A 23,957-nucleotide genomic window follows, 5' to 3' on the forward strand; every position below is an offset into this window, starting at 1 on the left:
TGCGCATCCGTCATGCGATCCGCAAATCGCGCGAAAAAACGCCCGTCTGACTAAGGCCTAACTCTGTGCCCCAACTTGCCACACAGATCCAATCCCCCTCGCAGGACGCAGGCATGAGCACCGTCCAGCCTGCCCCCACACCCTCACCTCCATGGTCCTCTACTCCATCCAGCAATGTCTCTCAGCGCAGCGTTCAGCTGTCGCAAACACAAGCGTTGGAGCGAAAGCGGAAATATGCTGCCACCCACCCACATGCTAAAGCTTTAAATGTGCATATTGCCAAATTAATCAGCCTGGAGATATTGCTGTACAGGCTTGTGGAAATGGAGGCTTTCAAAAACATGATGGCAGCGACGGTCCCGCGCTACTCGGTTCCCAGTCACCACTATTTTCCCTACACCGAGGATAGCAGGTCCTACCTCGGTGCTGGTTTCTGCGGTGTTTTATGCCACCCCTTCCAAAGCCCCCCCTCCTCCGCCACCTCCACCTCTCAATTAAGAAGTGTGAGCATGTTGCCCGCAGTCGGTAGCGTGCGGCGCAGCAGCACAGTGGTGGGCAAGCGTCAGCAAGCCGTGCTGAAACTGATCAGCTTAGGTGACAAGAGGCACATAGCCCCTGAGCTGTTACAGAGTCTAACAGAGCAGACCGATCTCTGGCTTTCGTCGCTCAGCCTCCAACCGGGCATGGTCGTGTGTGACAACGGCCGCAACCTGGTGGCAGCTCTGCAGCCTCACACATGTGCCATGCCTGGCCAATGTCTTCAATCTGGAGGTTCAGCGGTTTCTTAAAATCTACCCCCACTTGTCTGACCTGCTCGGCAATGTGTGCCGCGTGTGCACACATTTCCGCAAGTCCACCGCGGATGCTGCTACTATCAGGACACTGCAACGTCAGTTTCAGCTGCCTGAGCACCGACTGCTGTGCGACGTGCCCACGCGCTGGAATTCTACACTGCACATGTTGGCCAGGCTTTACAAGCAGCGTAGAGCAATTGTGGAATTCCAGCTGCAACATGGGTGGCGGATTGGTAGTCAGCCTCCGCAGTTCTTTACAAAGGAGTGGGCATGGATGGCAGACATCGGCCAGGTCCTCGTAAACTTTGACAAGTCTACCCAAATGGCAAGCGGCAATGCAGCCATCATTAGCGCTACATCCCTCTGCTTTGCCTGCTGAGAAGTTCGCTGCTAAGCATAAAGGCCGACGCTTTGTGGTTAGAACAGGAGATGGTAGATGACAGTATGTCGCCACACCATCCTCACATCTATATCTCAGCGTGTCTTGGAGGGGGAGGGGGACTAGGAGGAGGAGGGGGAAGAGACTGCTTGCCACACTGCAGAGGGTACCCATGCTGCTTGCCTCTCATCTGTTCAGCGTGTATGGGCTGAAGAGGAGGAGCAGGATCCTGAAAGTCATCCTCCTACTGAGGACAGCGATGTGTTGCGTACTGGTACCCTGGCACACATGGCTGACTTCATGTTAGGTCGCCTTTCCCATGACCCTCGCGTTAGACACATTCTGGCCAACACGGATTACTGGGTGTACACCCTTCTCAACCCATGGTATAAGGAGAACCTTTCCACTCCCATTCCCGAAGAGGAAAGTGGTACGAGAGTGATGCAATACCACAGGGCCCTGTTTGAAAAAGTGATGCTAAAGTTCCCATCTGACAGCATGAGTGGCAGAAGACGCAGTTCAGAGGGCCAACTACCAGGGGAGGATCAGGGATCAGGCAGCATGTCCAGCGCAGGCAGGGGAACACTCTCCAAGGGCTTTGCCAGTTTTATGCCTCCCCAGCAAAAATGTGCCACCACTCCCCTGTCAAGGCTGAGTCAGAGGGAGCACTGTAAAAAGATGGTGAGAAAGCACATAGCCGATCGTACCACCGTCGTCCGTGATGCCTCTGCTCCATACAACTATTGTACGCCCTGGAGGTGCTGGCCTGCCCTGCCGCTAGGGTCTTGTCAGAGACAGTGTTTAGTGCAGCTGGGCGGATCATCATGGAAAAGCATACCCACCTGTTAACTGTCATCCCCGACATGATTACACTCATAAAGATGAACAAAGGTTGGATTTCCCCAGACTTCTCTTCTCCATCAGTGGAAAGCAGTGGATCCTAAAGATTCTTTTAGCTGCAACAAGAGAAATATGCATCCTCTATCACCACAAAAAAGAGAAGTAGCTTGGCCTATCCCTCTCAGATATTACTCCTCCTCCTCCTCAAACAGCATGTCATCACGCTGAACCGCCAATTTTTCTGTGGGCCAAAAGGCTCTGTTAAAATCAATGTTTTGGGAGGGCTGCCTCCAGGCTCTGCTACAAATTTAGCAACAGCAAACTGTATCGGGGTTCAGCTATTTTTCAAGGGTACACTTGTACTCTTGGTACACCAATTTTTCAAACCTTTGTCTATACTCTTGGTTAACAAATTTTTTCAGGTGTCCGCCTATACTCTTGGTACACCAATTTTTGAGGGGTTCGCCTATACTCTTGCTACAGAAATGTTTCAGGGGTCCGCCTATACACTTCCTACTGAAAGGTTTGAGTGGTTCGCCTATACTCTTGCTACAGAAATGTTTCAGGGGTCTGCCTATACACTTGCTACTGAAAGGTTTGAAAGGTTCGCCTATACTCTTGCTACAGAAGTGTTTCAGGGGTCCGCCTATACTCTTGCTACACAAATGTTTGAGGGGTTTGCCTATACTCTTGCGACAGAAATGTTTCAGGGGTTCGCCTATACACTTCCTACTGAAAGGTTTGAGGGGTTCGCCTATATTCTTCCTACTGAAATGTTTCAGGGGTCTGCCTATACACTTGCTACTGAAAGGTTTGAAAGGTTCGCCTATACTCTTGCTACAGAAATGTTTCAGGGGTCTGCCTATACACTTGCTACTGAAAGGTTTCAGGGGTTCGCCTATACTCTTGTTACAGAAATGTTACAGGGGTCCCCATATACACTTGCTGCTGAAAGGTTTGAGGGGTTTGCCTATAATGTTGCTACAGAAATGTTTCTGGTGTCCGCCTATACTCTTGCTACAGAAATATTTGAGGGGTTCGCCTATACTCTTGCTACAGAAATGTTTATGGGGTCTGCCTATACACTTGCTACTGAAAGGTTTGGGGGGTTTGCCTATACTCTTGCTACAGAAATGTTTCAGGGGTCCGCCTATACTCTTGCTACAGAAATATTTGAGTGGTTCGCCTATACTGTGGGTGCACAAAGATTTCCCATTGTGGTGTTTTAGCTATCTGGCACAAATACACTGAATGATTTGGGTAGGGCGCAGAAGGCTTTCCCTTTGTGGTGTTCAGCTATCTGACGCATACAAAGAATGAATTGGGCAGAAGTGAGGGCAGAGCCCAGGTCCTTGGCGGGGTGAGACTCTGCCATGTATGGGCACTCTGATTTCTTCATATTTAATACTATCCCTAGGTTGCAGATGCTCGCCTATGCTGTGGGTGCACAAAGATTTCCCATTGCGGTGTTTTAGCTATGCGGCACAAATACACTGAATGACTTGGGTAGGGTACAGAGTGCAGACGGCTTTCCCATTGCGTTGTTCAGCTATCTGACACATACACAGAATGAATTGTGTGAGGACAATGTATACACTGTATACCTGTGGTGGCTACGTTTGCGACACCTCCTGCTTTAAACCAATCTTTGGTATTGGTATGCGCTGCTGCATTGCGGAGATGTGTAGAAGTGCTGGCACCTGAGTCCCCTTTATGCCCACGTTTGCGGCTCCTGATGATTTTGTGACGGAGGTGGCACGGGATTGGAATTATGATCGGACGTCAATTTATCATCGATTCTCATCAGCATTGTGGGCTATTGCCCACAATTTCAAAGAGGGTTGCTGCCTAGCCCTGCCAACCCTCTGCAGTGTGTGTCTCAGGTTCCTCCTCATCGCAGATGCACTTATAAATAGACATAAGGGTGGTGCGGCTATCAAGCGAGTGTGTGGCATGAGGGCAGCTGAACGGTGCGCAGGGAAAAATTTGTGTCCGCTGTAGACACAGGCTCGTCCGTGGGGTTGGACAGCAATGCCAGCATGTAACCCAGGAGAAGCAGTGGTGTCACCCGCAGGCGGTGATTGTCCTGGGTTTCAGCTAGTGTGGTACTTAGCTAAGATGTCCAAGCACGTGTGCCTTACTGCTTATAGTCTGTCCCAAGTAAATTGTTAGGGGGGTGACCGCCAGGCTCTTGCCCACAATTTGGCTTAATAGTGGGACCTTGGAGCCTCAGATGCACCCATGCATGCTGCCCTGACGTTTCCTATCCGTTTCTGTGGTGTTTCCATCACTTTTTGATGTTTTCTGGTGTTTCACACAACCTCCCCCATGCAGAGCATCGGTCAGCTTGAAAAATGCTTGAGTCTCCCATTGACTTCAATGGGGTATGTTACTCGAAACGAGCTCTCGAGCATTACGAAAAGTCTGACTTGAGTAATGAGCACCTGAGCATTTTGGTACTCGCTCATCTCTAGCTCACACCCACTTGCAATTTTTTTTTCTCTGTAATGCGACAGTGATGGTTATGAAACCAATGATTTTCAATGGTTTCATACTCATTTGCGATGTTTCAGCAGAGCTTTGCATCGTGGAGAAGAAATTTGCGATATCGCTCAGTGTTTTCTATGGGGTCAGCGGCAGCAGCGCTAGTCCTGTTGAAAACATTGGGAGAATATCACGGACTTCTGCCACAGCTGTCACAGCTGTGGCAGGAGTTTGCTTCATCCCTGTGGGGTCCGCGGTGATGAAGGAATCCTCTGCCACAGCTGTTACAGCTGTAACAGCTGTGGCAGAAGTCCAGCATGTTATTTCATTGCTTTCAATGGGGTCGGCGCTGCTACCGGCCCCATTGAAAGCAGTGGTTTTGTGGCAATCCCTGCAGCATGATTTTCAGGGAAGGGCTTGAAATATAAGCCCTTCCCTGAAAATCATCCCTAGCTGGTTAAAAAAAAAACCTTTTTCACCTCTCCGCGTCCTCCAGCTGGCTCCCCTGCACTACTGTCCAGCACTTTCAGCAGCCGGGGATTTAAAAATCCGATTACTGAAAGGGCTGTGCTAATTGGCTGAGCGATCAGCCAATTACAGGCAGCGCTTAGCTATTCATTGATGAAGGAAACTCCTGCCATAGCTGTCACAGCTGAGGCAGAAGTCAGCGATATTCTCCTTATGTTTTCAAAGGGACTAGCGCTGCCGCCGCTGGCACAATTAAAAGCACTTTTCATGCGCTGCGAGGTGAGTGTTTTTCAACCAAGACATAGACAGTAGAGCAGGGTGCACAACCCTTACCCAGGGAAGACATAGACAGCACAGCAAGGGTGCATGACTTTTATTCCTGGGAAAACACAGACAGTAGAGCAGGGGTATACAACCTTTTCCCCAAGAAAGACACAGCCAGTAGAATAAGGGGGCACAACCTTTATCCCGGTGACAATATAGGCAGTAGAGCAGAAGTGCAACTTTTTCTCACCCAAGAGCCACATTGTCATCGGGGTATTACCATCTGAGACATTTATGGCATATCAATAGTATATTCCATATATGCCTGTTAGGTGCAGATTCCACTTCCAAGACCCCCAGTAATTAAGAAAATGGGGATCCTTTTCTACCCCAGTCAGCAATACAGAGTGAAGACCATGCATGCATATGGCTCACTCCATTGTAGATGATGTTGTGGTAACAGTCTAGCTTTTCACAACTACCATGAACTACAATGGAGAGAGCTGAATGCATAGATCCCCACTTTTCTATGACTGGTAAAACACTAGCGTATTTTAGATGCATTTATGCATACATAATATGGACGAGTGTTCCATCCTAACCACAGGTATCCTAACTCAAACTATGAGCATCATAGAAATCTATGATGCTTAGAGTTCAGGTCAGGAGACCCGTCGTCAGGTTGGAACAAACCCCCATATTTTGGATGCATAATTAATGCTGGAATATGCTGATATGTCCCTTACCTAACTAATATACTCCTCTCTGGAGTCCCCTTCGCTGATTCTGAGCTGTGTGCTACTTTTCTCCAACATGAGCAATGGGGACCACCTGCTTGATACATTCATGGCTTAAGAAAAGCCTGAGTGGGAGAACAGTGGTGACATGAGGACTAGAGATGAGTGAGCATGCTTGTTTGAGCATCAGCATACTCGAAAATACTCGTTACTCGTGCTCGAGACAAATTTCACCCTCTCCTCCCCACATGTTTCACCCTCTCCTCCCCTCATGTCTTCAATGGCTGCTGCAGGCGGCTCCATTGAAGACAATGGTCTGCCGCCACCCCTGAATTGTTTTTCATGGAGGGGCTTTACATATAAGCCCTTCCCTGACAAACAATAATTTTAGTGTAAAAAACTAAAAAAAAAAAAAACTGAATGAATGACAGGCGAGAGCTGCCTGTGATTGGCTGAGCACCTCAGCCAATCACAATCAGCTTTTTCAGCAGGCAGGGATTTTAAATCTCCGCCTACTGATAGATCAGTACTACAAAGCCAGGAACAGCGCAGAGAAGACGCGGCTGAGCCCCAGCAGCTGAAGGGAGGTGAGTATGTATTTTTTTGTTTTTCAGGGAAAGACTTACACTACCGTTCAAAAGTTTGGGGTCACATTGAAATGTCCTTATTTTTCAAGGAAAAGCACTGTACTTTTCAATGAAGATAACTTTAAACTAGTCCTAACTTTAAACAAATGCACTCTATACATTGCTAATGTGGTAAATGACTATTCTAGCTGCAAATGCCTGTTTTTTTGTGCAAAATCTACAAAGGTGAATAGAGGCCCATTTCCAGCAACTATCACTCCAGTGTTCTAATGATACAATGTGTTTGCTCATTGGCTCAGAAGGCTAATTGATGATTAGAAAACCCTTGTGCAATCATGTTCACACATCTGAAAACAGTCTAGCTCGTTACAGAAGCTACAAAACTGACCTTCCTGTGAGCAGATTGAGTTTCTGGAGCATCACATTTGTGGGGTCAATTAAACGCTCAAAATGGCCAGAAAAAGAGAACTTTCATCTGAAACTCGACAGTCTATTCTTGTTCTTAGAAATGAAGGCTATTCCATGCGAGAAATTGCTAAGAAATTGAAGATTTCCTACAACGGTGTGTACTACTCCCTTCAGAGGACAGCACAAACAGGCTCTAACCAGAGTAGAAAAAGAAGTGGGAGGCCGCGTTGCACAACTAAGCAAGAAGATAAGCACATTAGAGTCTCTAGTTTGAGAAACAGACGCCTCACAGGTACCCAACTGGCATCTTCATTAAATAGTACCCGCAAAACACCAGTGTCAACATCTACAGTGAAGAGGCGGCTGCGGGATTTTGGGCTTCAGGGCAGAGTGGCAAAGAAAAAGCCATATCTGAGACTGGCCAATAAAAGAAAAAGATTAAGATGGGCAAAAGAACACAGACATTGGACAGAGGAAGACTGGAAAAAAGTGTTGTGGACGGATGAATCCAAGTTTGAGGTGTTTGGATCACAAAGAAGAACGTTTGTGAGACGCAGAACAAATGAAAAGATGCTGGAAGAATGCCTGACGCCATCTGTTAAGCATGGTGGAGGTAATGTGATGGTCTGGGGTTGCTTTGGTGCTGGTAAGGTGGGAGATTTGTACAGGGTAAAAGGGATTCTGAATAAGGAAGGCTATCACTCCATTTTGCAACGCCATGCCATACCCAGTGGACAGCGCTTGATTGGAACCAATTTCATCCTACAACAGGACAATGACCCTAAACACACCTCCAAATTGTGCAAGAACTATTTACAGCAGAAGCAGGCAGCTGGTATTCTATCGGTAATGGAGTGGCCAGCGCAGTCACCAGATCTGAACCCCATTGAGCTGTTGTGGGAGCAGCTTGACCGTATGGTATGCCAGAAGTGCCCATCCAACCAATCCAACTTGTGGGAGATGCTTCTAGAAGCGTGGGGTGCAATTTCACAAGCTTACCTCAACAAATTAACAGCTAGAATGTCAAAGGTGTGCAATGCTGTAATTGCTGCAAAAGGAGGATTCTTTGACGAAAGCAAAGTTTGATGTAAAAACAATGTTATTTCAAATACAAATCATTATTTCTAACCTTGTCAATGTCTTGACTCTATTTTCTATTCATTTCACAACGCATGGTGGTGAATAAGTGTGACTTTTCATGGAAAACACAAAATTGTTTGGGTAACCCCAAACTTTTGAACGGTAGTGTATATTTAGATCCCTTCTTTGAAATCCAATGACAAGGAGCTGGCAGCAGGATCCTCTGCCGCAGCTGTCATGTGTGACAGTGCAGTAGGGAATTGAAGAATTCCTCTGCTGCATCTGTCCCAGATGTGGCAGGTGCAGCAGCAGGGAATTCTTTTTACTAGCAGGGATGAAGGAAACATCTGCCGCATGCAGACACGGCAGCGGCGGAGAGGTAGGCTTTTTTTTTTTTTTTTTTTTTTTACACTTACACCTTGAAAAATGCTCGAGTCTCCCATTGACTTCAATGGGGTTCGCTACTAGAAACGAGCTCTAGAGCATTACAAGAAGCTCGGCTCAAGTAACGAGCACCCGAGCATTTTGGTGCTTGCTCATCTCTAATGAGGAAATTAATATAAATTTCTCTCCTAATCCATTAATGATTGTAAGCCGTAGCATATCGTCAGGAGTCACCGAGGTTGCAATGTACCAGGCCCCTGCGTTGTTGGAAGCCGCCCTCCGCAATTTACAAATGTCCATTCAGTGCAATAACGACTGGTCACACTGTTGTCCATACTGCACCAAACAGTGTGACCACCTGGAGAGGAAGCCGAAGCAGAGTGCAGCAAGATGATGATGTCAATCCTGCTGTATGGCACCCGCATCTGGATGCCCTGCTGCTCTGCTTACCCAGAGAAGTGGTCTGGGCCTTGGGGTATCTATCTATCTATCTATCTATCTATCTATCTATCCATCTATCTGTCTATCCATATATCCGTCTATCTGTCTATCCATCTATCCGTCTATCTATCTATCCATCTATCTGTCTATCTATCTATCCATCTATCTGTCTATCTATCTATCCATCTATCTGTCTATCTATCTATCCATCTATCTGTCTATCTATCTATCTATCTATCCATCTATCTGTCTATCTATCTATCTATCTATCTATCCATCTATCTGTCTATCTATCTATCTATCTATCTATCTATCTGTCTATCTATCTATCCATCTATCTGTCTATCTATCTATCCATCTATCTGTCTATCTATCTATCCATCTATCTGTCTATCCATCTATCCGTCTATCTGTCTATCCATCTATCTGTCTATCTATCTATCCATCTATCTGTCTATCTATCTATCCATCTATCTGTCTATCTATCTATCCATCTATCTGTCTATCTATCTATCCATCTATCTGTCTATCTATCTATCCATCTATCTGTCTATCTATCTATCCATCTATCTGTCTATCCATCTATCCGTCTATCTGTCTATCCATCTATCCGTCTATCTGTCTATCCATCTATCTGTCTATCTATCTATCCATCTATCTGTCTATCTATCTATCCATCTATCTGTCTATCTATCTATCCATCTATCTGTCTATCTATCTATCCATCTATCTGTCTATCTATCCATCTATCTGTCTATCTATCTATCTATCATCTATCTGTCTATCTATCTATCTATCATCTATCTGTCTATCTATCTATCAGTCTGGCCTGGATTGCCTGCAGGTAGCAATCTCCTATTCCAAATTTCCGGAGAACTGCAAAAGTGAAGTCCCAATGGATTCTATTGAACGCCTTCTCCGCATCCAGGGTAAGGAGGAGAGAAGGCGCCCGACCTGAGCCCATCTTTGTCAACAGATTCAGAGTATGCCTCGCACTGTCTGCTGCTTTACTCCCCTTTGTGAAACCTACATGATCATTGTGAATTATCTCTGTCAAAACCTCCAGGAGTCTCGTGGCTAAAATTTTAGAGTATAGTTTTGTATCTGAGTTCAAGAGCGAGATAGGCCTGAAGTTAGCTGGAGTAGTGGGAGTTTTACCTGGCTTAGGGATAGTGATATCGTGGCCTGCAGCATTTCTTGTGGGAGAGCCCCTTTTGACATTGCCTCATTAAAAGTGGAAGTAAGGTGTGGGGCTAGTATCGGGGCAAACATTTTATAATATTCATTAGAAAATCCATCTGCACCCGGAGGTTTGAAGTTTTTTGATCCATTAATAGCATCAAATACTTCAGAGGGGGAGATTGGCTTCTCAAGTTCCTGTTTTGGGCGCCTATCGTGGGGAGGGCCACTTTGTCTAGAAACTCATTTATGATATTTGAATTTGGTTGGGGGGTATCCTTGTCATTTTTAAGGTTATATAGGTTAACATAAAAAGATTTGAATTCTTCTGCTATTTGTTAGGGGGTGAATTACTTTGCACATGGGATCATTTATCTTATTAATATATGGAATCTTCACTTTGATTTGTTGTTTTTTTTGTCAATTTGGCCATTAATTTTGAGGGTTTGTCAATAGCGGAATAAAAATTGACCCGCGAGTAGGTAAGGTTTTTGTTGTATCCCTCTAGTAGGATTTTTCTAAGGTCCCTTCTCAGTGACATTAAATCTAGTTAATTTTTTGTTGGCGAGGAGGTTTGTTCTATTTTTTCTTGCTAATTGACAAACAAAAATTATTAACACTTCTATTTTTTTAAAGCCTTCTTACTTGGCAACATTTTTTTCTACAACTGCTATCTATCTATCTATCTATCTATCTATCTATCTATCTATCATCTATTCCTCTATCTATCTTCTATCTATCAATCTAGTCTAAGTTATATATCTAAATAATTGCACACTTTACACATAATTAAAAATGCATCAAAACACAAGCAGCTTTTAATAGTGTATGCAGTTTCTTAAAAACTTTTGTAGTCTTTTAATACCGCATGCAGTTTTTTTGTGTTTTTCTTAATTGTGCTTTAAAAGTACAACAAAAAACATGAAGCCCACTCTCACGCAGGCGTTCATAAAGCGCGGCTCGAACTCGTGGCATTTTTACTGCAATTTCGAACTGCATTTTTTAACATTATGGACAGCACTTTTTAATGCACCCCATTATTGTGATGGATGAGGAGGTGCATTAAAAAAGGTGAAAATGCAAAAATATAACAGGCAGCACGATTTAGGTATGGGAACAGGGGGAAAGGGGGCCCGAGCTGAACTTTTGCACCTGTGCCCCTTAGCCTTTAGCTATGAGTGTAAGCTATAAAATGTGTTAGCTCAGACTGTTATAATAATTATACGAAAAGGGCTAGAATCCAACTTTCAGAATTACAGTATACAGCTCTTCCAGTCACCAGGGTTTCATATATTCCTGTTGGGCAAATGTCCTTTTTTATCGCCACTGTAGTGGAAAGTTGTACTCATTCCAGCCTAGACTAAGCAGTCACGGTTGCCAGTGACAATGTCCTTCCTTGCCGGTAATGGTCTGGGAAGGGAGCGCAGCAAAATCAGTCTCTGCTCATGTATTCTAAATGTGTTGACCCTATAACAAATACTTCTAAGCTGATACAGAAGTCAAAAAATGTCTTTAGGGCTGTAGCCTTCCAATGCCGTGGATGACCTTTAGGGGTCCACGGCGTGATCAATAGGAATGTTTGCATCCTTCCAAATTAATGTTATGAGACTGTGCGCACAGCCTGAAGCAATCACACTGACACAAGTTCAGTATATGAAAACTTCCTAATTTCTGCTTTATTTGTGGGCGCGTAGCTTCTTTTAAAGAGTTTAACATATCTGCCCTTTTTGGGCATGCCAAAGATTGCATAGATACAACGTATTGATTGATTATTGGATAAGCGTCTTGAGATTCTTCCTTCATCCAGTCATCTGTTATTCTTGGCGATGCCCGTCACGTGGTATCAGTCCGGAGGGGGCAAGATAAGATGAGTGAGTTGTCTTGGGTACGACGTGTGGATGGTCCGGTATGATTGGAGGTTATGACTTGAACTATTATTAGCATAAATTTCCTTTAAACTGCTTATGTTGACTAGCACATCTGCTAAAAAGCCGTAATGTTAAAGACTGAGGTTTTGTGTGTCTGACTTGTTTTAGCTAAAGTCTGCTAGGAATCGAGAAGTAGAGTGGGACGCTAAATGTCAGCTTCTGCTAAAGCCTGCTAGGAATCGGGAAGTGAAGTATTCAACTTAATGTTAACTTCTTCTAAAGTCTGTTAGAATATAGGGAAACGGAGAGTTTCATTGTACATATGAGGAAGTGGATATATGAGATATATAAAAATATATGTGTGTAAGCAAACACAAGATGGAAAAATAATGTTCTAGCTATATAGAAGGTAAGAAATGTATAGTATGCGTATAACTGTCATAGGTATATAGAAGATAAAGATAGTATACGCTAAACTGTCTATCACAGGTCCACTATCCACTACATATGAAATGTATGTCCACTGTCACAGAAATATAGATTTTGCATATATCCACTACACCAACACAGGCTACTCCAGTGAGTACTCCTAGCTCCTGATCATGCAGCGTAGCTCTGACCACTTTCTGTTCCCATGCAGACCCTTATTCACAAATGCTCCCACCCCCTCTTTAAGGTATAATCCCTAATGTAAAAGATTCAATACTAAAGAGTACTATCAAGAACATTAATACAGCAGTACCCTGTTACACAAGTTTTTAGTTCGCTTATATGGTATCTCCACCCCTAGGCGAATTTTTATACAGGCCATCAATGTCTGAGCATTGGGGGTCCATTCGGGGTTTATAAGGGTGCAAAGACTCATTCATATATGGCTGGTACTGAAGTTCAACCATATGAATATGAGTATTGATATATTATAACTTTATATTAAATTTTATCATATTATTCATCATTAGTCGACAAAGTTCATATGAAATATTTACATGTGCCTTTCTTTTCTAGGAATCGTGTGAAATGAATATCAATCACACAGTGGTAACAGGATTTATTCTTTTGGGATTTTCTGCAGTTACTAATCATCAAGTTTCCCTTTTTCCAATCTTTCTATGTATATATACAATCACAGTGGGTGGGAACCTATCTATAATCATCACATATAAACTTAGTCCAAGCCTCCACACTCCAATGTATTTCCTTCTTGCTAATTTCTCTTTCTTGGAGATACTCTATGTTTCATGCACTGTCCCTCAGATGTTGTCTGGTTTATTGTCAGAATGTAAAGTCATCTCCTTTTCTGGCTGTGCTATACAAATGTATTTTGTCTTGCTGTTTGGTGGAACAGAGTGTTACATGCTGGCGGCCATGGCTTATGACCGCTATAATGCCATATGTCACCCTCTGTTGTACACTGTCATTATGAATGAAAGAGTTTGTATCCAGCATATAGTGGGCTCATATATCATTGGTGCAGCTAATGCTCTAATACACACAGTGTTCACATTTTCATTGCCGTTCTGTGCATCCAATGAGATTGACCATTTTTTTTGCGATATTCCACCAGTACTAGAACTCTCCTGCCAGGACATTTTGATCAATGAACTTCTGATATTTGTCATTGCCGGCTGTGTTATAATTGGTTCATTTGTAGTAACAATGATTTCCTATGTGGAGATCATTTCAAAAATTCTAAAACTCCATTCTGTATCAAGCAGGAAAAAAACATTTGCAACTTGTTCTTCTCACTTGATAGTTGTCTCGGTATTTTATGGTTCAGCAATTTTTATGTATTTTAGACCCAGGTCTAGTCATAGAATTGGTCAAAATAGTGTGGTGTCTTTAATGTATACAGTTATTGCGCCACTCTTAAATCCTTTCATATATAGTCTACGAAACAAAGAGGTTAAATCAAATATGAAAACTATAATTTTACGGCAAATTAAATTCTGAATTATAATTTCTGTTCATTTTGGCTCTCCTGTGTTTGTCTTAGTTTCAGTATATATTTCAACTTGTTTTAAATTTTGCATTGTTTCAGGGTTATTTTTTATTTACCCTATATTATGGTCTTAATTGACTTACATGGGACTGCAGCTAAACTTAATACCCTACCAATTATGCGTATAGTACTCTAGGAGAGATATACAGACTGGTGTTTCAAATCGACCTCATCAAGTCTTGATGTTAACTTTTGTTTTTTCTTGACATCTCATCCAAGATTTCATAGGGTCAAATTATATTACCAAAAATTAGTGATGAGCAAACTTTTCAAAAGTTCAGTTCGGCTGGTTCGCCAGATTTAGGCAAAAAGTTTGGCTTAGTCAAATTTAGTTGAAACTAAACCCGAACTTCACCAATACCTCTAAAACTAGTGTGTAATGCTGTCTTATTGCCATAATTGCTATAATAGCCCTGTATAACACTCTTAGGTCACATAGGCGTATATCCAAATACTTTTGAGCTGTTTGTAAGGCAAAGTTAAGCTGCTTGCACACAAACAATATTTCTGTATGATTTTCAGACATCAGACTTAAATAGCACACACTTATTTGAATGGATGTATGCACATGGACTTTATTTTACTTGATCAAAAAGTCAGAGTAAAACAAATTGCAGCATCACCTATTCTTGTCCCATTCTCAGCCAAAAATAATACATTTACAAACATGTGCAGGGTCCCATACATAGGACAGTTCACAGATTGCATGTCAATGTGCTGTCCAATGCAAGTTGCGCCTGAGAATTTAATAACATGGTAAATGCATACAGACGCTCAGAGACTTTCTTAATCATGATCCACTTATGCCAGAACATCAAAAGATCTTTATGCTATCTATTTATGCTTTGGAACAATTATTTTAATTAGAACAATCAATTTTATTTACAGATTAAGGAAACTGCTATGGGAATTAAATTTGTGCTCAGTTATGCAAATGTGTATATGGGGCTTCGAGGAGTGTATCAATGAACCTTGAGTCATCTTTTATAAACGATTTATAGATGACATAATATTTATATGAGATAGGAATAGTTTGGACCTGAAGTTCTTGAACATTGTTGTAGGGAAAAAAGGCTACCCAGAAGTAGAGGGGGAGGGGAGAAAGGTAAGTCTACAAAGGTCTAGCATGGCCAGTGATGATAACCACAGAATATTATTTGTAACTCGCTACAACGCCCAGCCATGTATGCTAAAACGTATTTTGAAGAAACATTGGAATATCCTACGGGGGACACTCTTTTAATGAGCGAGATCCCAGAACACCCTATGGTGATCTTTCAAAAAAATCACACCTTGAAAAATATTTTGGAACCCTTCGGTCTCTGGAGAGAGAGGACTCTTCCCCCATTTCGAAGGAATTACGTGGAGGCCATTTGAAGATTCCTACCAGTGCAGGATGCAAGCATGTAGGTGTTATTCGAACATTCATCACAGCTGGAAGGAAATCTAGGTGGGAGAAGACATTAACCAATCCCCCTGAGGGACTTTCTGAACTGTGGATTGAAATATATTATTTCAATTAAAAGGAATATCTATATATTGTTTGTTTAACCTATATATTGAAATATATAGGTTAAACAACTCTTGCACTGAGGATAAGAACAAACATATATTGCTCAACTATCCAGAAAGGGTTTACAAAACATAGTGTCTTGAGGCATTTTTAAACCACCACGACAGTGACCCCTCTGGTATGTGCCTGTCTCCATTAGAAAAGATCCCTCAGGGAGAATCTTTTAGGTTAAAAGAAAAATAAATGTTTTGGATCATCCGGTTGAACACACTTACACCACAGGGGCTCAATGAGGTTCTAGAAAAAATCTGAATTTATGTAAGGAGGGTAAGGATTGGACGCAGTAGATCAGCCTTCTATCGAGTCTATATTTTAATTTTTTAAACATAATTTGTATTTTTTTGTTTTATATTTTTTAGTTTTTTTTTATAATATTTTCTTATGTTAATCAGGCATTTCAAGTTAGAATTTTTAGCCACTTTAACAGCTTTTTACATTTTTTTCTCTTTTGAATTACATTTTTATGTTCCTATATTTTATGCTATTATATCACAATTTAGATCTTTTATGGTCTATATATGCACCTTGGTAGTCAGATGGGCGTTTTTTTGCGAAAAACTTATTGCATAACCGAAGCAGGCATCATGCTGAAAAAAACACACTTGGCCGCTTTTAAAATTTGCACTTAAAGTGCAGTGTCCAAGGAGAGTAGATAAGAGCAGCACTCAGGGGTTGATTCCAGAAAAACTTTATTGCCCACAACGTTTCAACTCAGAAGAGTCTTTGTCAAGTGCTCTTGACAAAGACTCTTCTGAGTTGAAACGTTGTGGGCAATAAAGTTTTTCTGGAATCAACCCCTGAGTGCTGCTCTTATCTACTCTCCTTTGCTATTTGGAATACGGTCCAGGATCCAGGACTTTTGAGAGCGAGCACCTTCTGGAGTGGAATATCTTCCCTGGAGATACACAGGATTTACGTGTGCTGTGATCCAATCATTATTTGGGATTGCTAAAGTGCAGTGTCCGATATCTCCTGAGCAGCTATGACATTTGCCGCAGGATATTCCTTGGATATGAAACCCCTGCATGCTATCACATTCAGGGGTTTCACGTTGTGGTCAATGGGGCCAGTGGTAGCAGTGCTGACCCCATTGAGAACATACAGTGAAGATCGTGATCCTCTGGCACAGATGTGACAGCTGTGACAGAGGATTTCTTAATCTCTGCGGGGAGTCCCCTCATCATTAAACACTGTGACAGCATTGTCACAGTGTCCAGGGACAAGGGGACTTTCCGCGGGGATGAAGAATTCCCCTGCCACAGGTGTCACAGCTGCGGCACAGGAATGTGATGTTCTCTCATTGCCTTCAATGAGGCCAGTGCTTCTGCATCCCCATTGAAAGCAATGGGCTGCTGGCAACCCCTGCAGTGAGTTTTTCAGGGAAGGGCTTTAAATATAAGCCCTTCCCTAAAAATCATCCCTAGACTGTGTAAAAAATTAAAAAATATATACTCGCCTCGCCGTTGCTGCTGGGGCTCAGGCGTATCCAGCCGCTTATCCTCCGGAACTGCTCTGAAGTGCTTTCAGCAGGCGGGGATTTAAAATCCCCACCTGCTGAAAGGGCTGCCTCTGAATGGCTGTGCACTGTGACTAATCAGAGGCAGCACGCAGCCATTGAATGATAGCTGAACGCTGCCTGTGATTGGTCCCTGGGCTCAGCTAATCAGAGGCAGCACTCAGCCATCATTGAATTTAATGAATGGCTGAATTCAATGAATGACTGAGCACCATAGTCAGTGCCCAAACTAAAGTTAGATTTGTCTCTAAAAACAACCCGGTTCCAATCCATAGCCGTCCAGTTACAAACGAAGGCAATGGGGGGTGAGTGTTAAAGACAGTACGCATAATGGGCACTGTAAGAACAAATGTACTTTAGCCAAGCTCCGGGAAGTCGTTTCAACAGGCTTTTAACAATGGTGTGACCTCTCTGGAGGGTGGACAATGGAACAGTTGGAACTGCTTATGCTTGTCCTACGATCAGATGATCTTTTCTACTAGTGGTCTGTCAAGGACATCCTGCGCCTGGTCGCCTTGTATCTGTGCCCTCACGCATCTACTGGTTCCAACACCTCCTAACAGTCTCGTCAGATTGGCCCCGAAGGTGGGCAATTCATTGATATGACCATCCAGCTTCTCGCATTTTAATAATGTACCCCCTTTGAAACACTGTTAACTGGGCAAAATCTTTTTGATTGCATCATAGAGGTAGGTCTAGAGGTTAGCAAACTCTAGACAGGTGGAAAAAGAGGTCCAATACACACACACATAGCCTCTGAGAGTCAGACTATAAGAGGTGGAGCTAGCTTATGTAAGGAAAGGGAGGGACGGAGGGTATGTAATGATTTTTCCCCTCCTCAATACAGACCAGTCTAGCAAAGAAGGGGAAAAAAATGTGTGATATGCACAACACAAGTACACGGTGTATTCAAAATTATGGATTCGACTTATTTGAATACTATTGGAGTGTGATACTAAAAGGAGATATTTATGTACTTGACAAATGTGATGTGTGCTTTGCAAACAAAATCACATTAAGAACAAAAATTTACTTAAAGACTATCACATTCCCAATGTGGGTAGATTTATGGTGTCAGAGACTTGCCCAGTCAACCTATTGGGGTAGACATACTTACAGTGATACAAGCAGAAATTGAATATGCCCTTAACGGTGTTAGGGGTATTGGGCCTTTAATGATCCCACAGTTAACTAACATTTGTGCAGTTTTTATGGTTGTAGATTGCAACATGTTTTTACACAGGTTCCACAGGTGTTATAGGTCCATTACTATCATGCAGATATGAAATACTGCATTGAGCACAAATGAAAAATTCTTCAGCTACCAGGCTCACTAAGTATGAGACCACTCTGCTAGCACCCTCACATGACAATGAAAATAGTTCTTAATACAGCTTTATTACTTTTGCTGAATTTGAAAAAGGGGGAAGTAGGGGCAGCAGGAGCAGACCATGACTTTGAATTTCAAGCGCATGATTGTCTGGAATTAATGGATGTGAAACTACGGGTACTGGGGTCTCAAATTGTCTCCCTCATGCATAACATTCAAACAAAATCAGTGACACAGCACTTGTAAATCTGTTTGGGGAAGATGTGCTACAAGCCTGCCGCTGAGGGACCAACGGTCTCCAGAGCAACTTGTAAACAATGCAGGGCCTGGTAACACGAACGCAGTGGCCCGATGGCAATTGTAATTGCGTTAGATGGGTATACTATCTTTTCTATGGGCATTGCGTTCGCGTTAGACACTGAACGTACGACATGTCGCGTCTCCTTTTATGGACGCGACCTTCATGCGTTCAGGGCAGCCCTCCATCTGCATGTGGAAATGCTTTTATTTAAAAAGCATTGCTCACAGCCATCGCGTTAGACGCAAGCGTTCAGAGCCTGCGTCTAACGTGATGAACAAACACATGTGAAAAAGGGGCCAAAGACCCCACTTTTTCTGAGAGTCGTTTTGCCTGGGGCAAACCTTATTGGTGACAAAGAGTCACCTCACACTTTCCAAAAGTTTCTAGAACATGTTTATAAGTTCATTAGTGCCTCGAGCAAAACTACATCCAACACAAAGGAAAGGGCAGAATTTAAAGAAGAAAAATATGATCACTAGACCACAAGACATGTTTCTTCTTTACAAATCGATATTATGTCACCTTAAACTATCAATATTACCGATATATCGAACTTAATAAAATCGATGAAAAGTATCGCCAAAGCATTAGCGATATATGGATATTTCGATATATAGGTTTTCGATGTCCCAACCATAACCTGGTTGCACCCGAAACGGGTGTGGATAGCTCTCTGTTGCTTAAAGTGCAGGAAAAGGCCTCAGAGGGAGAAAAAGAGGGTTGGCAAAAATAGGAGCAAATGGAACTCTTATAGTGGCTGGAGGAAGGGTCAGCTCCTGTACCTCCCCCACATACTCTACTCCATGATGTCACACCAAAGCCATGAGCCAACCCAATAATCCAGGGAGGTAATGTGTGGCAGTGTCTTCTGCTAGGCTTGTAAACAGGTTCAACACTGCTGCAACCTGGTTTGTGCAGGGCTGCATGTATGCGCCTGTCACAACCCAGGTCAATTGGTCAAAGTATTTCCTTGCTGCAAGTCATGGCCAGACTATCTGTTTCAGCAACTGCAGATTGACTTCATACAGCTACCAAAGGTAGGTGTTTTGGAGTTTGTGTTGGTTTGCTTAGACCACTTCTTAGCTAGAGGCGTGGCTTGTCAAATGAAATTTTTAAAAATGCCAATGCCAAATCTATGGCTAAGAAATTGTTGATTGAAGTAATTTGTATATATGGTGTACCTGAAGTCATAGAAAATAATAGAGGTACACATTTTTATAAGTCCTCTACTCTAAAATAGTAAGACTGCATTGAACCCCTATGAAGTTTTGTTTGGTAGGGTCTCCTGAACAGGCCTATACTTTCTTCAGTCCCAGCATGAAGACCTCACTTCCTTTATGAGTGTTTTATATTAGGATTTAACTGTTACTTGAATTCTCCTAAATTTCAGATCCAGACACTAAAGTGGAGTCAAATAGTTTTGTTTTTAGGTGACTGGGTTGTCCTCAAAGGACATATCGGAAAAAAAGTTTGGAACCGGGATTTGATGGACCACAACAGATCCGGTTAATGCCTGCCACTTCAGTCAACTTGGAAGGAATAGACAATTGGGTCCCCGCCAGCCACTATAAATGAGTCTCAGTCCAAAATGAAGAAAAATGAAATATCCACTAGAACCATGCATATCCTTCGTTTTATAGTCACGATACCATCGGTTTGGGACTTGAATAATTCATTGAAAAATGATAGGACAATAAGTTTGTAAAATATAATCAAGTACTAGTTGTAGCACTAATGATGCAGGAAAACTGAATTGTTGAATGTATACTCATGCCGCTACAGCATCATCCTCTACACCCTTTGCGGCTATACCCCTCACAGTGAAGGAGATCAGGTCATGGTCTAATAAAAGTTTTGGTACCCCTGTGTTGTCACAAAAACACAAGAGCACAACTACCCCAATAATGGTTGGAGCTTGGCTCGGTGACCCCTTCTTAATTGCACATGGACTGGGGATCACCATGCCATCTCATTTGCCCAGAAGAACGTGACTGCAGACTGTTAACCCTCCTCGACGAAATGTGCATGTGTGGAAGTCACAAATAATGGGATGACTCTGTTTCCGAATCATACCCCCAATCGGGATTGCAATGAGTTACCTAATAAATGTGTACAATGTACGAGACAACATAAATAGTAACACATTAGAAAATCAGGCCAGAACATAGGATGTTCTGAGCTTTGGACGACAGTTGTCTGGCGTCCTAGATCATACGGTAATAGACATGCTACCTATGTGTTACCGCATGATGGTTTGTCATAAATGGTAAGCTCTGAACGATCAGTCAAGAGAGCTCAGAAAGCTGCTCTACAGAACAGAGCTATAATTGATGGCATTCAATCATGGATATGAGGAATTTGAAGGTATATGTTGTTTCAACCTAGCTGATAATTAATAGAGATGAGCAAGCACCAAAATGCTCGAGTGCTCGTTACTTGAGCCAAACTTTTTGTAATACTCGAGAGCTCGTTTCGAGTAACGCACCCCATTGAAGTCAATGGGAGACTCGAGCATTTTTCAAAGTGACCCATGCTCTGCATAGGGGAGGGTGTGTGATTCACCTGAAAACATCAGAAAGTGATTGAAAAACACCACAGAAATGGATAGGGAACAGCAGGGGCAGCATGCATGGATGCATCTGAGGCTCCCAGGTCACACTATTAAGCCAAATTGTGGGCAAAAGCCTGGTGGTCACCCCCCTAACAATTTAGTTGGGCCAGACCATAATCAGCAAGGCACACGTGCTGGCACATCTTAGCTAAGTACCACACTAGGTGAAACGAAGGCCAATCACCATCTGCGGGTGACACCACTGCCTCTTCTTCTGTGTTACATGCTGGCATTGCTGTCCAATAATCTCCAGCATGCAGGCACAAGCCTGCGTCCACAGTGTACTGAAATATTTCCCAGCGCAGCGTCCAGCTGTCCCCATCCCAGACAGGGTAAGGCGCACCCCTTCGCCTACTCAGAAGTCCACAGCATACTGAAATTTTTCCCAGAGCAGTGTTCAGCTGTCCTCAGCTATATAAATGTGTATTGGATGAGGAGGAATAGGAGACACACACTGCAGAGGGTTGGCAGGGCCTGGCAGCCACTACTTGGAAGTCCCCACCCTCATCACCCTGAGGCTGTGAGAGGTCCAAATTTTGGGCATCGGTCACGACAAACTTCTCAGGTGGCTCATAAACCATTGTTTGTGACTCAGGGAAGGGACCTGAGAACAGTTCCTGTGAGTATGCCTGTTCTGAATCTCTCCTTTTCCTGTAGTGAACAGGCTGGGAGGAAGGAGGATCAGCGTGATGATTCACAGGTCCAGTCCCTTGGCTAGCGTGAGTGGATTGCGTGGAAGACTGGCTGGTAGATAAATTACTGGACACGTTATCCGCTATCCACGTCATCACCTGATTGCACTGTTGTGGTTTTAATAATGGTGTACCACGCGGACCTGAAAACTGTGAGATGAAGCTAGGGAGCGTAGATATACGGCTTTCTACTTCTCCCTTAGCAGCAGGCACTGTTTCACCCCACCCAGGACCTCGGCCTCTGCCCACACCTTCATTCAGACGCCCCTGTCCTCATCCTCGACCCTTACCCCTATTGTTGATCATGTTGTATAATGCACTGTGCCAGAATGCTATGCAAACTGCGAGGTTTTTTGCATATGCTTTAAGCCAAAAATAGACAGTGTAAAATGAGTACAGTCTTGTTTTATAGTGCGGACTGACAGGACACAGACTAAGGGTATTTTACATATGCTTCAAGCCAAAAATAGACAGTGTAAAATGAGTACAGTCTTGTTATATAATGTGGATCGACAGGACACACACTAAGGGTATTTTAGGTACGCTTTAAGCAAAAAATAGACAGTGTAAAATGTGTACAGTCTTGTTTTATAGTGCGGATTGACAGGACACACACACTAAGGGTATTTTAGGTACGCTTTAAACAAAAAATAGACAGTGTAAAATGACTACTTGTTATATAGTGTGGATTGACAGGACACACACTAAGGGTATTTTACGTACGCTTTAAGCCAGAAATACACAGTGTAAAATGAGTACAGTCTTGTTATAGAGTGCGGATCGAGAGGACCAACACTAAGGGTATTTTACGTACGCTTTAAACTTAAAATAGACAGTGTAAAATGAGTACAGTCTTGTTATATAGTGTGGATCAACAGGACACACACTTGGGCCTATTATGCAAATGCTTTCAGCCAGAAACAAATAAAAAAATGAGAGGAGTTTTGTTAGTTCCTATATAGTCTGTGTACACCAGTAGCAGTATACTGTATAGAACCAGTAACAGTATGCAGTATACAGCCGGGATGCTTGTGAATGCTTTGTGCGCACTACTGGTCCCAGGCAGCCAAACTCATGATGCACAAAAGTGGAGTTGTAGTCCTAAAAAGGACTGTTGGGTTCTTTGAAGATAAGTCCCTGCCTAAACGCTCCTTCTAACCTACACTACTGCTCTCCCTCATTCACAGCAGCTCTGTCCCTCAGCTAATCCAGCCTCCGTGTGAGGCGAGCATCAGGTGACCTGAGTTTTTATGATCCTAGGTTACTTGATATGGCCAGCAATCACTGCTATAGACATGCACAGAGTTGGCACATCATAGCAGGAGGTGCCAAAGCCTTCCCTGCATGTTCATTGGCTAAGAAAGCCGCTAAACACGGGGGAGGAGAGGGTGAAATTTTCTTGAACACCGCGTGGTGCTCGCTCCACTAACGAGTACTTTCGAGTATGCTAATGCTCAAACGAGCATGCTTGGTCATATCTAATACTTAAGCATCTATTCATAAAAATATTCAAGATATCAAAAAGTTAGTACAGACACTCAGGCAACATAAGGACCAGTGATGATTAGATTGGCTTTCTGGTTCTGGTTCAGAGCATCTTGGCTTCATTGACTCTTCAGTATATTTTGTGGTGTAGTGGTAAGTTGTGTACTCCTTTGCTGTCGCATTTATTGTATACTTAATCTCATGAGTTTATGTAATAATTGGTTCTCAGGTCCACAAAAACACACAGGATCGCAATTCATGTTATGGGAAATCCAACCCAGACATAACTAAATGATTGCGTCATGTTTCCTCATGCTATATCTGTCCCCGTACGCAGAACATATGAGTCTCCTACCCTCAGACTCAGGGCTAGAATAGAGCATTCTTAGGGACAGGATGGGGCCACCCTACATGGGTGTTACCACTTGGATTATGAAAAATTCTTCAGAATGTATACATATTAGTATTCGTTTGATCTTCTGATGTATTCTGCTTATTTGCAAATACCACCAACCATCTGTCACAAGAGTGCATACA

The 23,957-nt window shown here is 43.0% G+C and overlaps 1 protein-coding gene across 1 annotated transcript; it reads left to right on the plus strand.

Annotated features, from left to right (window-relative positions):
• The first annotated feature begins 12,930 nt into the window (after nt 1-12,930).
• Nucleotides 12,931-13,863, plus strand: LOC136572069 (olfactory receptor 5G3-like). The gene has a single exon (XM_066572684.1). It carries the CDS (start codon nt 12,931-12,933, stop codon nt 13,861-13,863), a length of 933 nt encoding a protein of 310 aa, XP_066428781.1.
• The last annotated feature ends 10,094 nt before the right edge of the window (nt 13,864-23,957 follow it).

This window comes from Eleutherodactylus coqui, chromosome 6 (genome assembly GCF_035609145.1).
Source record: "Eleutherodactylus coqui strain aEleCoq1 chromosome 6, aEleCoq1.hap1, whole genome shotgun sequence".
NCBI lineage: Eukaryota > Metazoa > Chordata > Amphibia > Anura > Eleutherodactylidae > Eleutherodactylus > Eleutherodactylus coqui.

Bases quoted from the DNA above. Each gene is read 5' to 3' on its own strand.
- LOC136572069 (XM_066572684.1), top strand. From the start codon at position 12,931: ATGAATATCAATCACACAGTGGTAACAGGATTTATTCTTTTGGGATTT.